General features: G+C 44.5%; 1 protein-coding gene across 4 annotated transcripts in view; it reads left to right on the top strand.

Annotated features, from left to right (window-relative positions):
* PHLDB2 (pleckstrin homology like domain family B member 2) overlaps nucleotides 1-13,618 on the top strand; it is a 483,232-nt gene extending 469,614 nt beyond the window's left edge. For all 4 annotated transcript variants that reach the window (XM_069204939.1, XM_069204938.1, XM_069204937.1 and 1 more), the window contains 2 exons: nucleotides 7,561-7,646; nucleotides 8,454-13,618. In XM_069204939.1, the coding sequence (XP_069061040.1) occupies nucleotides 7,561-7,646; nucleotides 8,454-8,594 (227 nt within the window). In that variant the 3' untranslated portion in view covers nucleotides 8,595-13,618. The remainder of the gene's footprint in view (nucleotides 1-7,560; nucleotides 7,647-8,453) is intronic.
* The last annotated feature ends 1,593 nt before the right edge of the window (nucleotides 13,619-15,211 follow it).

Raw genomic sequence — 15,211 nt, 5'->3', positions numbered from 1 at the left:
CTGGTGACGAGGCCTGCGAAGGCTGCAGGTCCATGCCCCACACACACCTTCCTCTATGGGACACAACAGAGAGACTTGATCATTTTGAGCCATCAGGGAGGCTAAGGCAAGCAGTGCGGCTGGGCCTGGGGCTCAATTACACTTGGCCAGATCGAACCTGGGAACTGGGCCTCCCCTGGGGACTGCAAGTGCGGGGCAGCGGTCCAGAGGACTGACTCGGGGATTCCTCCCCTCATCGGACCGAGGGGTTGTGGTTGTGTTACACACACAGCAGTGCATGGCCCCTGGAGAAAGAGGGCTTGCTGTGGGGAAACCACAAATGGATAGAGCCCCACCACATACAGGGGTGTGCTCCCGTCCGCACTCAAACGCTGATCCGCTGGGCCCACTCTCAGGTCCCTCAAAGTCACTCTTCATTGTCAGAGTGAACAGATCAGCAAAATCCTCGGAGTGATCTAAGAACTGAAAAGTACCCTGGAACTCACGATTGACAGGGTGGCACTGGACATGTTTCCTCTCACAATAGACCAAAGGAAACTGACAAAAAGGGTGGCCATTGTAGAGACAAAGAAGGCACAGATGCCCCCAGTCATCGAGGAAATGAAGATTCAGTTAAAAGACCTCACAGACACTGTGGCCCACCTGCATAACAGGGCAAAGGATGAGGAGGGCCACTCTTCTCAAAATAATATCTGGATCTCTGGCCTTCCAGAACATGTCTGACTACTGTAGGACTCCCACTCCAACTAAGAGACTGGTTTAGGTCCTGGTCAGGGGACCTCCTCACTATGGACCCACTTGTTACATTGTTGCTTATTCCTTGAGTTTCACAGTATTCTGGGGGTGGGTGACAGACATTTCCTAGATTGGGGAATAGGTATTGTTCAGCTTATGCTCAGGAAACGTGTGGTAAGGGGAAGGAAGTGTGGAACAAGCTTTTCACTTGTGAGCAGACGCTGTCAATGCAAGTCTGGCACTTGAAGGCTGGAGCCAGTGGTGGGATCTGAGGTAGTGATCCTGGGGTAGAACAGGGAATCTTTCACAGATCATGGCTGAACATCGAAGGGGTTATATCAAAATTCTCACCTGGAACGTGAATGGCCTATGAAACAAAATCAAGTGGGGAGTAGTGGCAGAGTATATTAAGAGACTAGCACCTGATATAGGGGGTCATTCTGACCCTGGTGGTAATTACCGCCATGGCGGAGGTCGGCAGTAGCACCGCCAACAGGCTGGCGGTGCTCCGCCGGGCATTCTTACCGCGGCGGTACAGCCGCGGCCAGAAGCGGAAAGCCGGCGGTGTACCGCCGACTTTCCGCTGCCCATGGGAATCAGCCATGGCGGCGCAGCTTGCTGCGCCGCCATGGGGATTCTGACAGCCCATACCGCCATCCTGTTCCTGGCGGTTCACCCGCCATGAACAGGATGGCGGTATGGGGTGTCGTGGGGCCCCTGGGGGCCCCTGCAGTGCCCATGCCAATGGCATGGGCACTGCAGGGGCCCCCGTAACAGGGCCCCACAAAGAATTTCAGTGTCTGCTTTGCAGACACTGAAATTCGCGACGGGTGCAACTGCACCCGTCACACCTTCCCACTCCGCCGGCTCCATTCTGAGCCGGCTTCCTCGTGGGAAGGGTGTTTCCCGCTGGGCTGGCCGGCGGTCGCCCGCCAGCCCAGTGGGAAAGCCAGAATGACCGCTGCGGTCTTTTGACCGCAGAGCGGTCTTTCGGCGGGAACCGCTTGGCGGGCGGCAACCGCCGTCCGCCGCGGTCAGAATCACCCCCATAGTCTCCCTGCAGGAGACCCACCTGATGGGAACTGAATGTAAGTTGTTGAGGCGGGGCTAGTGCATACCCTCGTACATGCAGGATTTTCCCAGGGAAATAAGGCGGTGGTGATACTTGCACGAAAATCCCCCTCTTTCAAAACCAAAAGAGTCTTGATATACCCCGGAGGACACATTCTTGGGGTACAGGGGATGAGAGGCACACAGGGCTACATCCTAGTTAATGTATATACCCCTCCTCGCCTGCAGCCTGAAATAATGGACAAAGTAGGCCTGATACTTATGGAAGCGGGAATACATTCCAGCTAGTGGGAGGGGACTTCAATGATACCATGGCGCACAACCTAGATAGGACACGGGTGTCAAAGGGTAAAGGCTCAAGTCCTCACCACTGTCCTGGTTCGCTAGGGCATTGGGACTGACTGACTTGTGGAAACTCTGGCATCCCATGGCAATAGGATACTTGTTCTTCTCTAGAGCCGGGGGACATTCTCTAGACTCGATTACCTGTTTGCACCTATGGTAGAGTATTCAACTGTGCAGGAGGCAGAGTACCTTGTAACAGGTATCTCTGGCCACTCACCACTGCTATTCACTGTGGATGGTGGGAGAGGACAGTGGAGATTAAGGGGCATATTTATACTCCGTTTGCGCTGAATTAGCGTCGTTTTTTTCGACGCAAATTCGGTGCAAAACTAACGCCATATTTATACTTTGGCGTTAGACGCGTCTAGCGCCAAAGTATGAGGAAAGAGCGTCATTTTTTTGCGTGAACGCCTTCCTTGCGTTAATGAGATGCAAGGTAGGCGTTCCCGTCGAAAAAAATGACTGCGCCGCAAATGCGTCGTATTTATACTCCCGGGCAAAAATGACGCCCGGGAGTGGGCGGGGCAAAAAACACCGCATTTGCGCCGGATTTTAGCGCCTGGGTCAGGGCAGGCGTTAAGGGACCTGTGGGCTCAAAATGAGCCCACAGCTGCCCTCCCATGGCCCCAGGGACCCCCCCTGCCACCCTTGCCCACCCCAGGAGGACACCCAAGGATGGAGGGACCCACCCCAGGGACATTCAGGTAAGTATAATTTTTTTTTTTAAATATTTTTTTTGGGCATAGGGGGGCCTGATTTGTGCCCCCCTACATGCCTCAATGCCCAATGACCATGCCCAGGGGACATAAGTCCCCTGGGCATGGCCATTGGGCAAGGGGGCATGACTCCTGTCTTTACTAAGACAGGAGTCATGTAAATGGCGTCTGGGCGTCGTTAAAAATGGCGCAAATCGGGTGGAGGCGATTTTTTGCGTCAACCTGACTTGCACCATTTTTAAGACACCCTAGCGCCATTTTTCCCAACGCCGGCGCTGCCTGGTGTACGTGGTTTTTTTCCACGCACACCAGGCAGCGCCGGTCTGCTTGCGCCGGCTAACGCCATTCAATAAATACGGCGCCCGCATGGCACTTCAGAATGGCGTTAGCCGGCGCAAAATTTTTTGACGCTAAACTGCGTTAGCGCAGTTTAGCATCAAAAAGTATAAATACGGGCCTTAATGTCCCAGACTTTCGTGACCCAGACACTGACAAACAGCTGCAACTGTAATTAGTGACACACTTTGAGGAAAATAAGGACTCCTGGAAAAATGGCTCATGGAACTCAACCAACTCCCCCGTTAAGTTTTGTTTAGTTTAGTTTACTGGGTTTATAGAGCACACGTCTATCCGGAGGCATCCCAGCACTAATGCAGGACCAGGAAGAACCAAAACAGGACTATGCTGAGAAAAATAGTCTTCCATTCCCCACGAAAAGAGAGTTCAGAGTTGTCTAGTCAGAGTTCCAAGGGTAGGGAATTCCATATATTGGCTGCTCTACAAGCAAAGAATCTGCCTCGCCATTTTGCTTTCGTAACACGACAAGTGATAATTAGAACATCAGATGAGGGTTTAAGTGTTCCATGAGGGATGTAGGGTGTTATGATTTGTCTGAGAAAAGCCAGGCCCTTATTATGAAGAGCTCGGTGCACGGTACACATGGCTTTGAAGTTAATCTGTTGTTAAAGTATGGGAACCTTACAAAATAGTCATGCGGGACAAAATACAAACACTGGTGACCCGTAAAAAAGGGTCACAGTTGAGGCACTGCCCACCTTCGAACGCCACTCCCTAGCTTTAGAACAATGTGCTATTGCACTACCTCAGGCCACCATCCTCCGGCAGTTAGCTTCTGTTAGGGAGGAATACCATGCTGCTGCAGACGATACAGCTGATAGTCATTACCTGGCCACCAAGAGGAAATGAGGTAGCAGAAACAGCCTAATGCCTACTAGGCTGGCTAAGCCACAGGAAAGAAGTTGCACGCTGGGTAGGGGAGCTCATCTCGTCAGGCAAACACTAACTGACAGTAGAGTCATACCCAGGTGTTTGCCCAATACTACTGTGCTTTGTATGCAACGCAACTGCAAGCAGACAATCGGGAGATGGAGCAATTCCTGGGAGAATGCACCTCCTAGCCCTGTTGCAGAAGGATCTGGAATTGATAGAGGGCAGTTTGACCTTTAAGGAGCTCACAGACGCACTCATGCTATCATAGAGTGGCAAGGCACCAGGACCCAACATAATGCCAGTAGAGCTGTTCAAAAGAATAGCGGGCTGCTGGAACTACACCTACTACAAATGTTCAGGTAGGCATGCACCCAGGATCAGTTACCACCGGCGGAGTTCACAGAGTTTTCCCCATTCCGCACTCCTCGTAGAGTTCCAAAAAACTCAGCGAAGTGGCGCGGAGCAGAGTTTTTTCTGTCTCGTGGCTCGCCAATGTTAAGCTGGCAAGCACGAGTGAGAGAAATCGCCATGTTGGCGAGCAAGATTTCTGAACGCGGGCAATCGCGGCAGGTCGTGATCTCCCACATTGAGAAAGCTACCACTCACGCTAAAGAAGCTGCTGCTCGAGTAGAAAAACTACTCGAGCGGCAGAAAAAAGTTAGCGCCCTCTGGTGCTCCGCCTGATGCCATTCACGCTGAGAGAAACTCCTGGTGCTGAAAATCAGCGCGAACACTGGGACTTACTCAAACTCTGGCGCTCGTGGAACTCCGAATGGCGCAGCAGAGTTCTTCGGCACTTCATGGAGTTCTGTGTAGCAGAACTCCAGAAACTCTGCCCAGGCCTAACAGTAACTGCAGTGATACATAAATGCTTCAAATTCAGGCCCTGTTTTTGTAGCTGGGTGGCGCGTCTATTGCCGGAACCCAAAGCAGCGGTAGTAGTGAATGGAGAGGTGGCCAAGATCTTCCCACTGGAATGAGGGACCCCTCCTATTTGCCCTGTGTGTGGAGCCCCTAGTAGCCTAGATTCGGCCTGTACACAGTGCTAACGATAGTGGCACTATGACAGAATGGGAGAAAGACAAAGGTCCTCATTATGAACACGGCGGTTAACACTGCCGTGTTAATGCTGGCAGTCTTTCTATAGACCGCCAGCCCTCCTGGGACCCCCCGGCCGTATAATACACATTCTGCTGGCCCAGCGGGCAAAAACATTGTTTCCGCCCGCCAGCCCAGCAGAATGCCTGGCCGGGACATTGCCGGTGGCTCAGCGGTTGCAGCTGCACCCGTTGCGCAGATCACTGCCCGTAAATCGGGCAGTGACCAGCGTGGTGGGGCACGGCACAGTGGCCCCTGCACTGCTAATGCCAAGTGCATGCGCAGTGCAGGGGCCCAAGGGGGGCCCCGGAGAACCCCTTCCACCAGCCGAAATGCTGGAGGAAATGGGATCATTATCAGAGGGGCAGCAGCCTTGCCCTGTCGGGTAATAAAGCAGTCCACCGTCAGGCTGCCTATCGGAGGCAGTCTGGCAGTGGAGGAGGGTTACCTATTGAGGCCCTCCCTGTCTTCATTATGTGGTGGTCTGGGCCGCCATGCCGGATGGTGGTATTTACCACCACCGCTGGCATGGTGGCCCAGACCGCCAACATCATAATGAGGGCCATAATCTCTGTATGCATTTACAATGTCTTTCTCTACCTTCCAGATGCAGAAACGAGACCGGGGCCCCTTCCTTGACATTTTTGATACGTTCGGGGCTTACTGTAGATACATAATCATGTGGCTCAAATTAGTGCCATAATGGGGTCTGGGACCTGGGCTATGCTGTTGAAGCTCCCCTTTGGGAGGTGGACAATGGATTCAGATACCTAGGCTTCTTTGTTACTAATAACCCAGGGAAATTTATGAGGGCCATTGATGGAGATGCTTAGCAACATAACTAGAAGGTATATCTGCCTCTAACACGCCTAGGCAAAGCAGCCCTCTTCAAAATGATCACTCTACCAAAACCGCTGTACGTCATGCAGAACATACCCCACTTGATCCCTGAATCCTATTTTCTGAAACTAGACAGGGAGATACGATTACTGCTGCAAGACGGGACAGCCCCTCGGATAGCCCTCAAAACCATCTACATATCTGGAAACAGAATGGGGGGATTTCTCTACTGCACTTATGGGCATACTATTGGGCCTTTATGTGGGTGATGTGGAGAGAACATTATGGACTGGCAATCACTAACAAGCAGGGATCCACGCAACAGAATACCGATATGGAGCCCTAACGGCAACTACACAAACCTCCCGGCAGAGTTTTCCTGGCAATACTTGGAGCCAACTTACATTCCTGGAGACACAATGAACTCATGGGGCCCCATGGAAAGAGCCTAAAATTTGGACTGGTCTCCTTGCCTTTTAGCCTCTTAAGTGTATGTACACTGTATGTTTTTACGATGCTTCTGGCAGCATCATGTTATTAGTTCACATTGCATGTTACATTTCAAAATGCTAATAAAAACAAATGAAATATAAAAATAGCGCAGGCATTTACTAGGGAGCCATGGATCACATTAGCAATCTGCATGCTTGAGCTTGGAGACTCCTGGGCATATGCATTTAAAGAGTATTTTAGGGCGTGTCAGTGGCAGAGGGTATTGTAGCCAGCAGAAAAACCATGCTGTGCCACCATAAGTATGTCAGGCATGAAATTAATGTGACATGGTCCCCTGATACTCACAGTGGTAAATTATGGCAAATAAATACTCTGTTCTGAATACACTGAAACTTTTCAGTTAAAGAATGCAGTATCAAAGTAAATAAAAAACAAATCATACTTGCTCAATCACTGCCAAAAATATAAATGTAATTTAGCAACAAATCATTTTTTTTGCTTCTGCTTACCTTTTTGTTTTATTTGCCGAGGTTTGCCAACTGGGTTCAGTATCTTGCATGATTTAAAGAGATGTACTCTGTAGCTAGCTTACCTAAGTACAAGGATAAGGAAATCATGGGAAAAAGCTTTACTTAAGGTTGATGGGAGGCGCATAATACATATAAGACAACATCCCAAAAGATAGAAAATACTCCTGTTAAGATAGTGAGGTAACCTTAATTCCCCCGGCTTAGTAACTAAATGTAGCAGTGAATTGGCTGGAAGAGTGAACGTTTTACTGAAAGGCATAAGACTTTGAATGTACACGGTCTACGTTAGTCAAGCAAGAAATGAAGCTCATTGGTAATTAGCCAAATGCAATTTTTGTATTGCGTATTTTTATTTATTAAATATTTGATATTGGTGAGATGATGATGCTGATTATGTGTCATTACTCGGTGTAGGATGAAACATTTCAGATCACAATCACTTTCTTTTCACTGCACTGATATGCCATTCAATCCCCATGAATGCCATTCACCCCTTAATATTTTGTGAATGGGGTCCTACGTCATATTGTTATTTCTTACAGATAAGCATGAAACAAAATTGAAAGGAGTCATATATTTCCAAGCCATTGAAGAAGTTTATTATGATCACCTCAAAAATGCACACAAGGTAATAATCTGCATGTTTTATGGAAAATTTATTTTGGAAGGTAAATCGGAAGTAATGCTGGTGCTGATGTAATCATATTAATTTTCAAATAAAGGGAACCTTGTATAATCATTCACCCGGTACTTTCCAGCGTGTTAATTGGCTGAGGTGATACACCAGGTATTACTATGTTAGATCATTTTTTTTCTATCTGCGATCTTAGCTGAGGGTAAGCGTGAGTTGAAGTGAATGATTGACACTGTTACTTATATATAAGCTAAGGTTGTGTCAAATTAAACAATCTTAAATAAATGGAAAATTAAAAACTAAGAGATAAAAAAAGCACATGAATAAGTTCACCAACAGTAACTTTTTTAAACCAAAGAAAATATATTTATACTAATTACAGGGCAATTCGAGTACCAGGCGTGGAGAATTATAAAAACTTGTTTGTATTTATTTTGTGATATGCATAGTGTGATTACATTTAAAATATCACTTGGAAAAGGATATTCAAGAAAAATGTGCTTGTGACACATCTACTTTTATTCAGAGTAAGGTATTTCCTTTGTGAGCAGAAACTTTACATCTTAAAATTGTGGAATTCAGAAATCTTTGGGCTGGGAAGGTGTTAGCCACAATAGTGTGGAGTTGGTAGAAGCTTACTAGTTTACCATAGATCATCTGCCAATGGATGATGAGCTTGGCCCTACTGACATATTCCTTAATTTGCACATAAGGTCTCAATGTGTAATTTGTATTTTCAGGTGCAGCACTCCATGTTTCTTGTTCGATAACAAGCACTCAACTATCTTTTCTCTGTTCTAGAGTCCAAATCCATTGTTCACGTTCAGTGTGAAAACTCATGACAGAATATACTACATGGTTGCACCAACGCCAGAGGCCATGAGGATATGGATGGACGTTATTGTAACAGGGGCAGAAGGTTACACGTACTTCATGATATAGTGCAATACAATTGTAGTTAATGATCTTCTTTGCCACATTTCTGTACAAAAAAGGATTGGAGTGAGCCAAACAACACCAGCTATTCTCTATAATGACATTTGCAAATCAGTACAGCGATCCCGCAGAAAAGCATTTACAAAAGGCTCAGCAAGCAAAGCTTAATTTGTATCGGTGGACTTTGTGGCAGCAGAAGACTTGACTCTACAACACCTCATATTACAATGTGTGGACTATTTTATATTTTGTATACATTTCTCCATACACTTTTTGATGTAACCTGTATTTTATTTTGTATCATTGATTACCTTTTCTACACCTTGATACCCATGGACAGGCAGGCTTGTCCGGGTTGGCTTTATTTGGAGCGGTAGATAGATTGAACATTTCACCACATTCCCAGGACCTTGACCACTCCAGTTAACAATGGGATGATGTGTAGGGGCGACTGTCATCTCTGTTTGGTTGGTGCCAGGCAGTCACAGTAATGCCTCATAAAAGACTGATCACCCCTGTGCTAGCGAATCATGTTACACATTACAAAGCTGGCTGTGCTTAATGTTTTAATTCTTGTATATGTTTTAATTTAAGGGTGCAACTTTGACACAGAGGGATACTGTGAATTATATTAGCACATTCCTTTTGTACAAACAGAAATATTCTACAGTTTATTGACAGATTGTGTAACACAGAATACCATTTTGAGCTAATGAGACAATCATAGCCTTTGGAAGGGAAAGCAGGGTCACTGGGGAGTCTAGTAGAATATGCCTTTGGAGGTTCCTTAAATTTCAGAGAATACCAAGATCATCATATGGATACTGGTAAGTAGCTTAATACCAAGAACAACTGCATGCAGGTCTCATTTGGATATCAGATTTCAAAATGGAACCACTAGAGGTTTGCAGATGCGAAGAGCAGAAGCTGAGAAGGGTATATGTCAGTAAAACTGTTCACATAGATTAACCAGCCCAATAAGGTAGTATATCTTATGTAGACTGAGAGCACTGATCGGTCCATGATTTTGGTAGGGAGTCCTTTAATGCTTGACAAGGTCCTTCCTTCTGACTCTCAGTGTTTTTACCTGCCCACAGTATTATGGTTCACACTTTCAGCTTCATAAAGCTTGGTCTGCAATTTTACGGTGAGTCACAGAGACTGCATTGCTAATTAGTTAATGGTTGAGGACATCTGTTTTAGAAAGCACTTGCTTAAGGCCAGCGCAAAAGTCTTCAATACTTGTGTGAACTTTACAAAATGCAGTTATTTGACACCTCACCAGTGGTTTGCCTACTATCTTATACCCAGTGGTGCTGATAAATATATCAAGAGACTGCTGCAGTAGTAGTCTATGCTGTAAAATTCTTTGTAAGGGGCTTGCAGTTCTTACTACAATTATCAACGCTATGCTATTTTTTTAGATTCATAAATACCTCTCTAGTCAGGCTGGGATTTTCCGACAATACGATGTCCTTGCTTCACAGTAATGCAGATGTCTGTAGCCCAGCATTCCCAAGTTTAGGGTTACAGCAAATGTACAGTTGCACAATTCGTTCAATTTTTTTCTGCATTTGAGAAATATTTTTCCTTGTATAAATATTTGTTTCCTTAGACCGTCTAAAAATGTGGTACTGCTTGAGACCTTGTACCTTGCAAATACATTTAGTTGAACATTTTTGTAGTGTACATTTATGTGTGCATTAAGCATGACAAATTCACAGAACATGTTTATGAATACTTAGAAATAACAATTTTGTTAGTAGGATAACATACCAATTGCATTACCCCTTCCTAGCACTCTTATCCCTTGGGATCACAAACATTCCCACACCGCCCTAAACAACAAGTTGTAGAAAGTCTGCAAAGTTGGAGCTGTATGATTGACACTGGCCGAATAGTGCAGCGGGTTGACAGCTGTCTGTTCCCCTGGGGCACTTTGGTATTACAAAATGGGTGGCAGATGCTTGCCTGTCCCATTCTGTCTTACATATTGCACCAGTGCAAAATATGCACCAGCATGATCACGAGAGGGTGTATTACAGGCGCAGTGGTAATAAAGCTGTTAAGAGGTGCACTAATTGTGCACCACAGGGAGCTAATTCATATAGTCAGTGCAGCCCCACCCTTGGCCGTGTCCCTTGGAAAGAGGGGAGCCAGAGGCCCTTAATGCCTTCCCCTGCAGCCAAGTGCAGTAACTCCCTGCCCTCTTTTCAAACTGAATCTAGGTGTCCGCCCGCACCGAAAGGCAGACCAATGGCTTTAAACAACATTTCACTAATAAAATACTCTGTTCACAGTGCAGGCAAGCACAGTGTCCCAGTTTGCACCTGGTAAACTACTTAAGTATGCACAAACACACAGACTGGAACAGTGTACCTGATCTGTAATTTTCCGCCATGATAAAATAAATTAATACTCTGAAATTTACGGAAATCCTAATTTCTGTGAATCAAGATTTAGGTATTGAGAATTTAAATTCCCTTGCTTTTGCACATATGTGACCCCTATTTTCTTTTATAATGAACACTATTGACTCTTTTTGACACGTAACGCCGTTTCCTGCTCCAAAACACATGGTTAAGTAGATAATGATGGGAACTAAGTAGCAATGCCTATGTGGGTGTTTTGGAGCAAGGAAAATTGGTTGTGTGCCAGCATAGCAGTATAATATCTATAGAAGCAAAATAAATCCTCCTGATTTTTTTAAAATTCTGACTGAGTAGGTAACTGAAACTAGAGGAGTTGGATTAAAAATTCTTCTTACAGCAAGTCATACTCTATGTGCAAAAAGTGGCAGCAGAAACACAGGCCTGTGTGTTCATTACAGTTCATTACATCTGAAGGGCAAGAGCATAACGTGATTTATCCATAACTATATGACATCCAGGTGCAGATTTGAGAATGGATGCCTGTGTATTCTAGTTTCATACTTGATGTGCTAACTATGAGATCCGAGCCAATGACCCCTATTTACGCTACGTTGAGTCGCTCCATTGAAAATAAGAACCTATAGCCTCACCTTAAATCTATAAATAAACATATGTTTTTTTTCTGATTTGGTTTAAAATCCTACCTTAGTGTTCACTGATAATTTCATTTTTCCTCTTGACCTGTTTGTTTACCTACTTCCATTCAAATAAATTATCAGAAGACTGATAAGAAGGACACAGAAAGGGATCTATTTGCTTTTTATTTCATACTATGTACATGGGTTTGTATCTTGCAACCTGAGAGTTTGGTAAGACTGCACTCATGTTTTTCCAGTTTGTGATGAGGTTTTTCCTAAATGCACTTCCTCATATTCCATTCCAAAGAAATTCAGAAACTTGGCTTTACTAATCATCGGTCACCTCCAATGGCCGGAACTCACAGAGCTAGCACAAAATAACCATGATTCACCCTATTCTTTCAAGTGTAATACCAAAATATAGGGGTACCAAAAGTAGCAGGTGTTCCATGAGCAGTTTGGTTCCTGTTGGAGCTGGGCCAAGACTGATTTGCATATGTCAAGGCCTAAACTGAGGTGGCATTGTTGGCAAAGAAATAATGGTTTGGAAGGCTAGCCAGGCGATTGCCAGTGGTCAGACTTATTGCAAGCACTCCTCTCATTACATTTTTTGAATTTGATGTTTCCATACAACCACTCAAGGATTTTGATGGAAAGCCCCATCTCCTCGCAAAATAAGACAGAAATGTGCAACAAAAAATTAGGACCTTTTGGAGGAAGACAAAGTTTGATAAAGATTTTCTATTCTCAAAAAGTTTCAAACTTTGCATGTGTGCTGCACTGTATAGCACACACAAAAACTGTGAAAAGAGTTAACTTTCGTCACAGCATAGTATTTTGTTTTGGACGGATAAACTTCCTGTACAAAATGTATTTGTGCTATTACACACACACACTTACATTATTGTGCAGGGTGTGTGGATTAGCATAGCACATCCAAAAGTGCGCCAGCGAACAGAGAGAGAGAAACAGCACCATATCATATCAGATATGGTCCTATCATGCTGTCTCCCTTTCACATAACTCAGCGCTGCAAGTTTCGTGGCTGTACTGTGTTTCAAGTAGATATAGGAAATCTGCCCCTTTGTTTTGATACAAATAAGTGCATGTGAAATGAGAAGGCTGGCAAACTTAATTTACAGTGTAAGTCTTAATCAGCATTTATGTACACACGTTATTTTTGTTAGAAAACATACTAAAAGCAACATGCCGCAACATGTATTATCATGGTAAATAAAGCAAACAATACAATTATTAATTTTCAAACAGGTTAAGGACTTATTAGTGTGACCGTAAATTAAAATTGAACGCTGCTTCTGTCATCAAGGAACAAGACAGCCTTAGCACAGACATTAGTTTTAAAAAATGCTCAATCATTTAATAAAAGAGACCAGCCTTTAATCTGAGCGAGGACTACTATTTGCTTGCACAGCAGCCTTTGACATTTTAACAAAATTCACAATATCGTACTCTGCAACTCCACCCACTAGCTGTACAAAAGAACAACTATGATAGCTGCCCTTTGTACACACTGTTGAAGAGTCAAATGCTCTTTTTATATTTGTATCTTATATATGTAAGACCAAAACATATAGAAAGGTTTTATTTCTTAAATGTGTATGGGGCTAACGTTTGCCACCACCATATTGGTGGTGAGTGTTACGTCTCTATAAATAAGTTATCCCGCTCATTTCAATACATAGAGGTTTGTCATCATTAGTGTAGTTGTCACCACCCTCGCCAGCTTCTGGAGATTCTGAAAACCCTACCTGGCCTCTGAAAATCTCTGAATCTGTGTCCCTTATTTTGATAACCTGCCTATGTAAAACTATTTGAATTGTCAGTGACTTTTTTATGTAATGCAATCATCTATGTTTAATGTAATGTGGTCATTTATTACTATGCATATTTACGTATCTTTCTTCACTGGGTTATCTTATTCTGTCATGGACAGCATTTCCATTTTCATTATTTCTTATTTATGCATGGTGCAATAAATTACTTTGATGCTTTTTATTAATTATTTGTGTTGACATTCTTTTTTTTTTCAGATTTCGAAAGATACATTTTTTAACAGAAAGCACATTCATTTTTGTAGTGTGCATTTTTAGATCCGGCATTTTAGTGGAGACATCCTGTTTACTCTTGTCAGTGGCGTAGCAAAACTGGAGGGGGCCCCCCTGCAAAGAACATGGAATGGGCCCTCCTCCGGACTCATTCAGGCCAGGTGCTCTGCTGAGGGCCCCCACCCCCCCGGAGCTCGGGCCGTTACACCCCCCTGCCCTCCCCCCCACCCCCCACTTCCTCCCCACACACACACACCCCATGGGAGCTTTAGGGGCCTTTGCTAGCCACTGGCTCTTGTGTTTAGGGCTGGACAGGAAACCAACACTGATCCTCGCAAAAATGTTCAAACCAGCTCCCCACTGCAAGAATCCATAACTAAAATGGCTCCTACCTACAGCACATTTGAAAAATGCCAGAGTGGTGAAATTACGTGTCCTGTCCTCCTTGTTTGAGTAACTGAAATGTCTTTTCACATTTGAGCATTTAGTAGATCAATTACCAGAGGGCACAATTTTTTATGGCAATGTTTGAAGAAGAGCAAGCGGTGGTTCCTTGCTCCCTTCATTTCTCTCCATTTCCTGCTCTGCTGCAAAAGAATGCGGCAATCATCTTAATGCTCAGAGTTAGACAGGGATTGGAATGCACAGGTTTGCTTGTCAAGGTGCAGTGAAAATGCGTGTCACAGGAGCTCCGTATTTGATTGGAGTCATTCTTTGTCAGTGCGCAATATAACCGGCTGCTCAGAGTCCAAATACATTAATTCTTCCCCTCTGCCATGTTGGGGACAGACAAGCAGTTCAAGTATATGAAGTCTTAAGATGCCGCCATTTTGGAGACACAAGGACTTCTGCTGAAGGACTGCAGTGTCATACAATGCTCCAGGAGCTGGCATGATCATGAACTTTAAGCAGTACGCTATGCAGTAGCAGAGCAGACATGCTGCTCACGCTTGGTAGCCCCATCTGATCGAGTTATTTTTATTGTTCAATTTTTTTTTTTGTAATCAACAACAATAAAGATAAGAAATAATGTAAACATAAACAATTAGGAAATACGTTAGCAGAACAATAGAAGCTCCGGCACTGCATTGGAGATATGCAATGCAGAACATGAAAACATGTATTGTAAGAGTCTGTTAATATATAAATTAAAAGCCGAGGTGTCAGCTTTATATATTAGACATAGTTTCTCAGTCAGAAAAGAAATAGTTGCATATCTCCACTTCACTTAAGGAAAAGCAAATATACCTTCAGAGACTATAACGTTGGTGGTAGATAATATCAAATCATGTAACCTTCAGGTTTACTTGGGTAACAGGGAAGCGAATAGCCATTTATATGTGGAAGTTATTCTGGGAGATTTCTAATGGGGTGAGCATGAAATAATCTTGCCAATCCAACTAGTCCCAAATAGATAGAGTGCTAGATGTCAAAGAGGACTAGAGGACTGAGATATTAAGATACCGTTAGTAGTCCTTGTAAAACACAACCACACCCAGCCTGTGTGTGTATGGAAATCTTGCTGAACAATTTCCAGTTGCGTAGTA

This window comes from Pleurodeles waltl, chromosome 8, assembly GCF_031143425.1.
Source record: "Pleurodeles waltl isolate 20211129_DDA chromosome 8, aPleWal1.hap1.20221129, whole genome shotgun sequence".
Classification (NCBI taxonomy): Eukaryota; Metazoa; Chordata; class Amphibia; order Caudata; family Salamandridae; genus Pleurodeles; species Pleurodeles waltl.
Note: the sequence above shows the minus strand (reverse complement) of the source record. Positions and strands in the feature narration are given on the sequence as shown.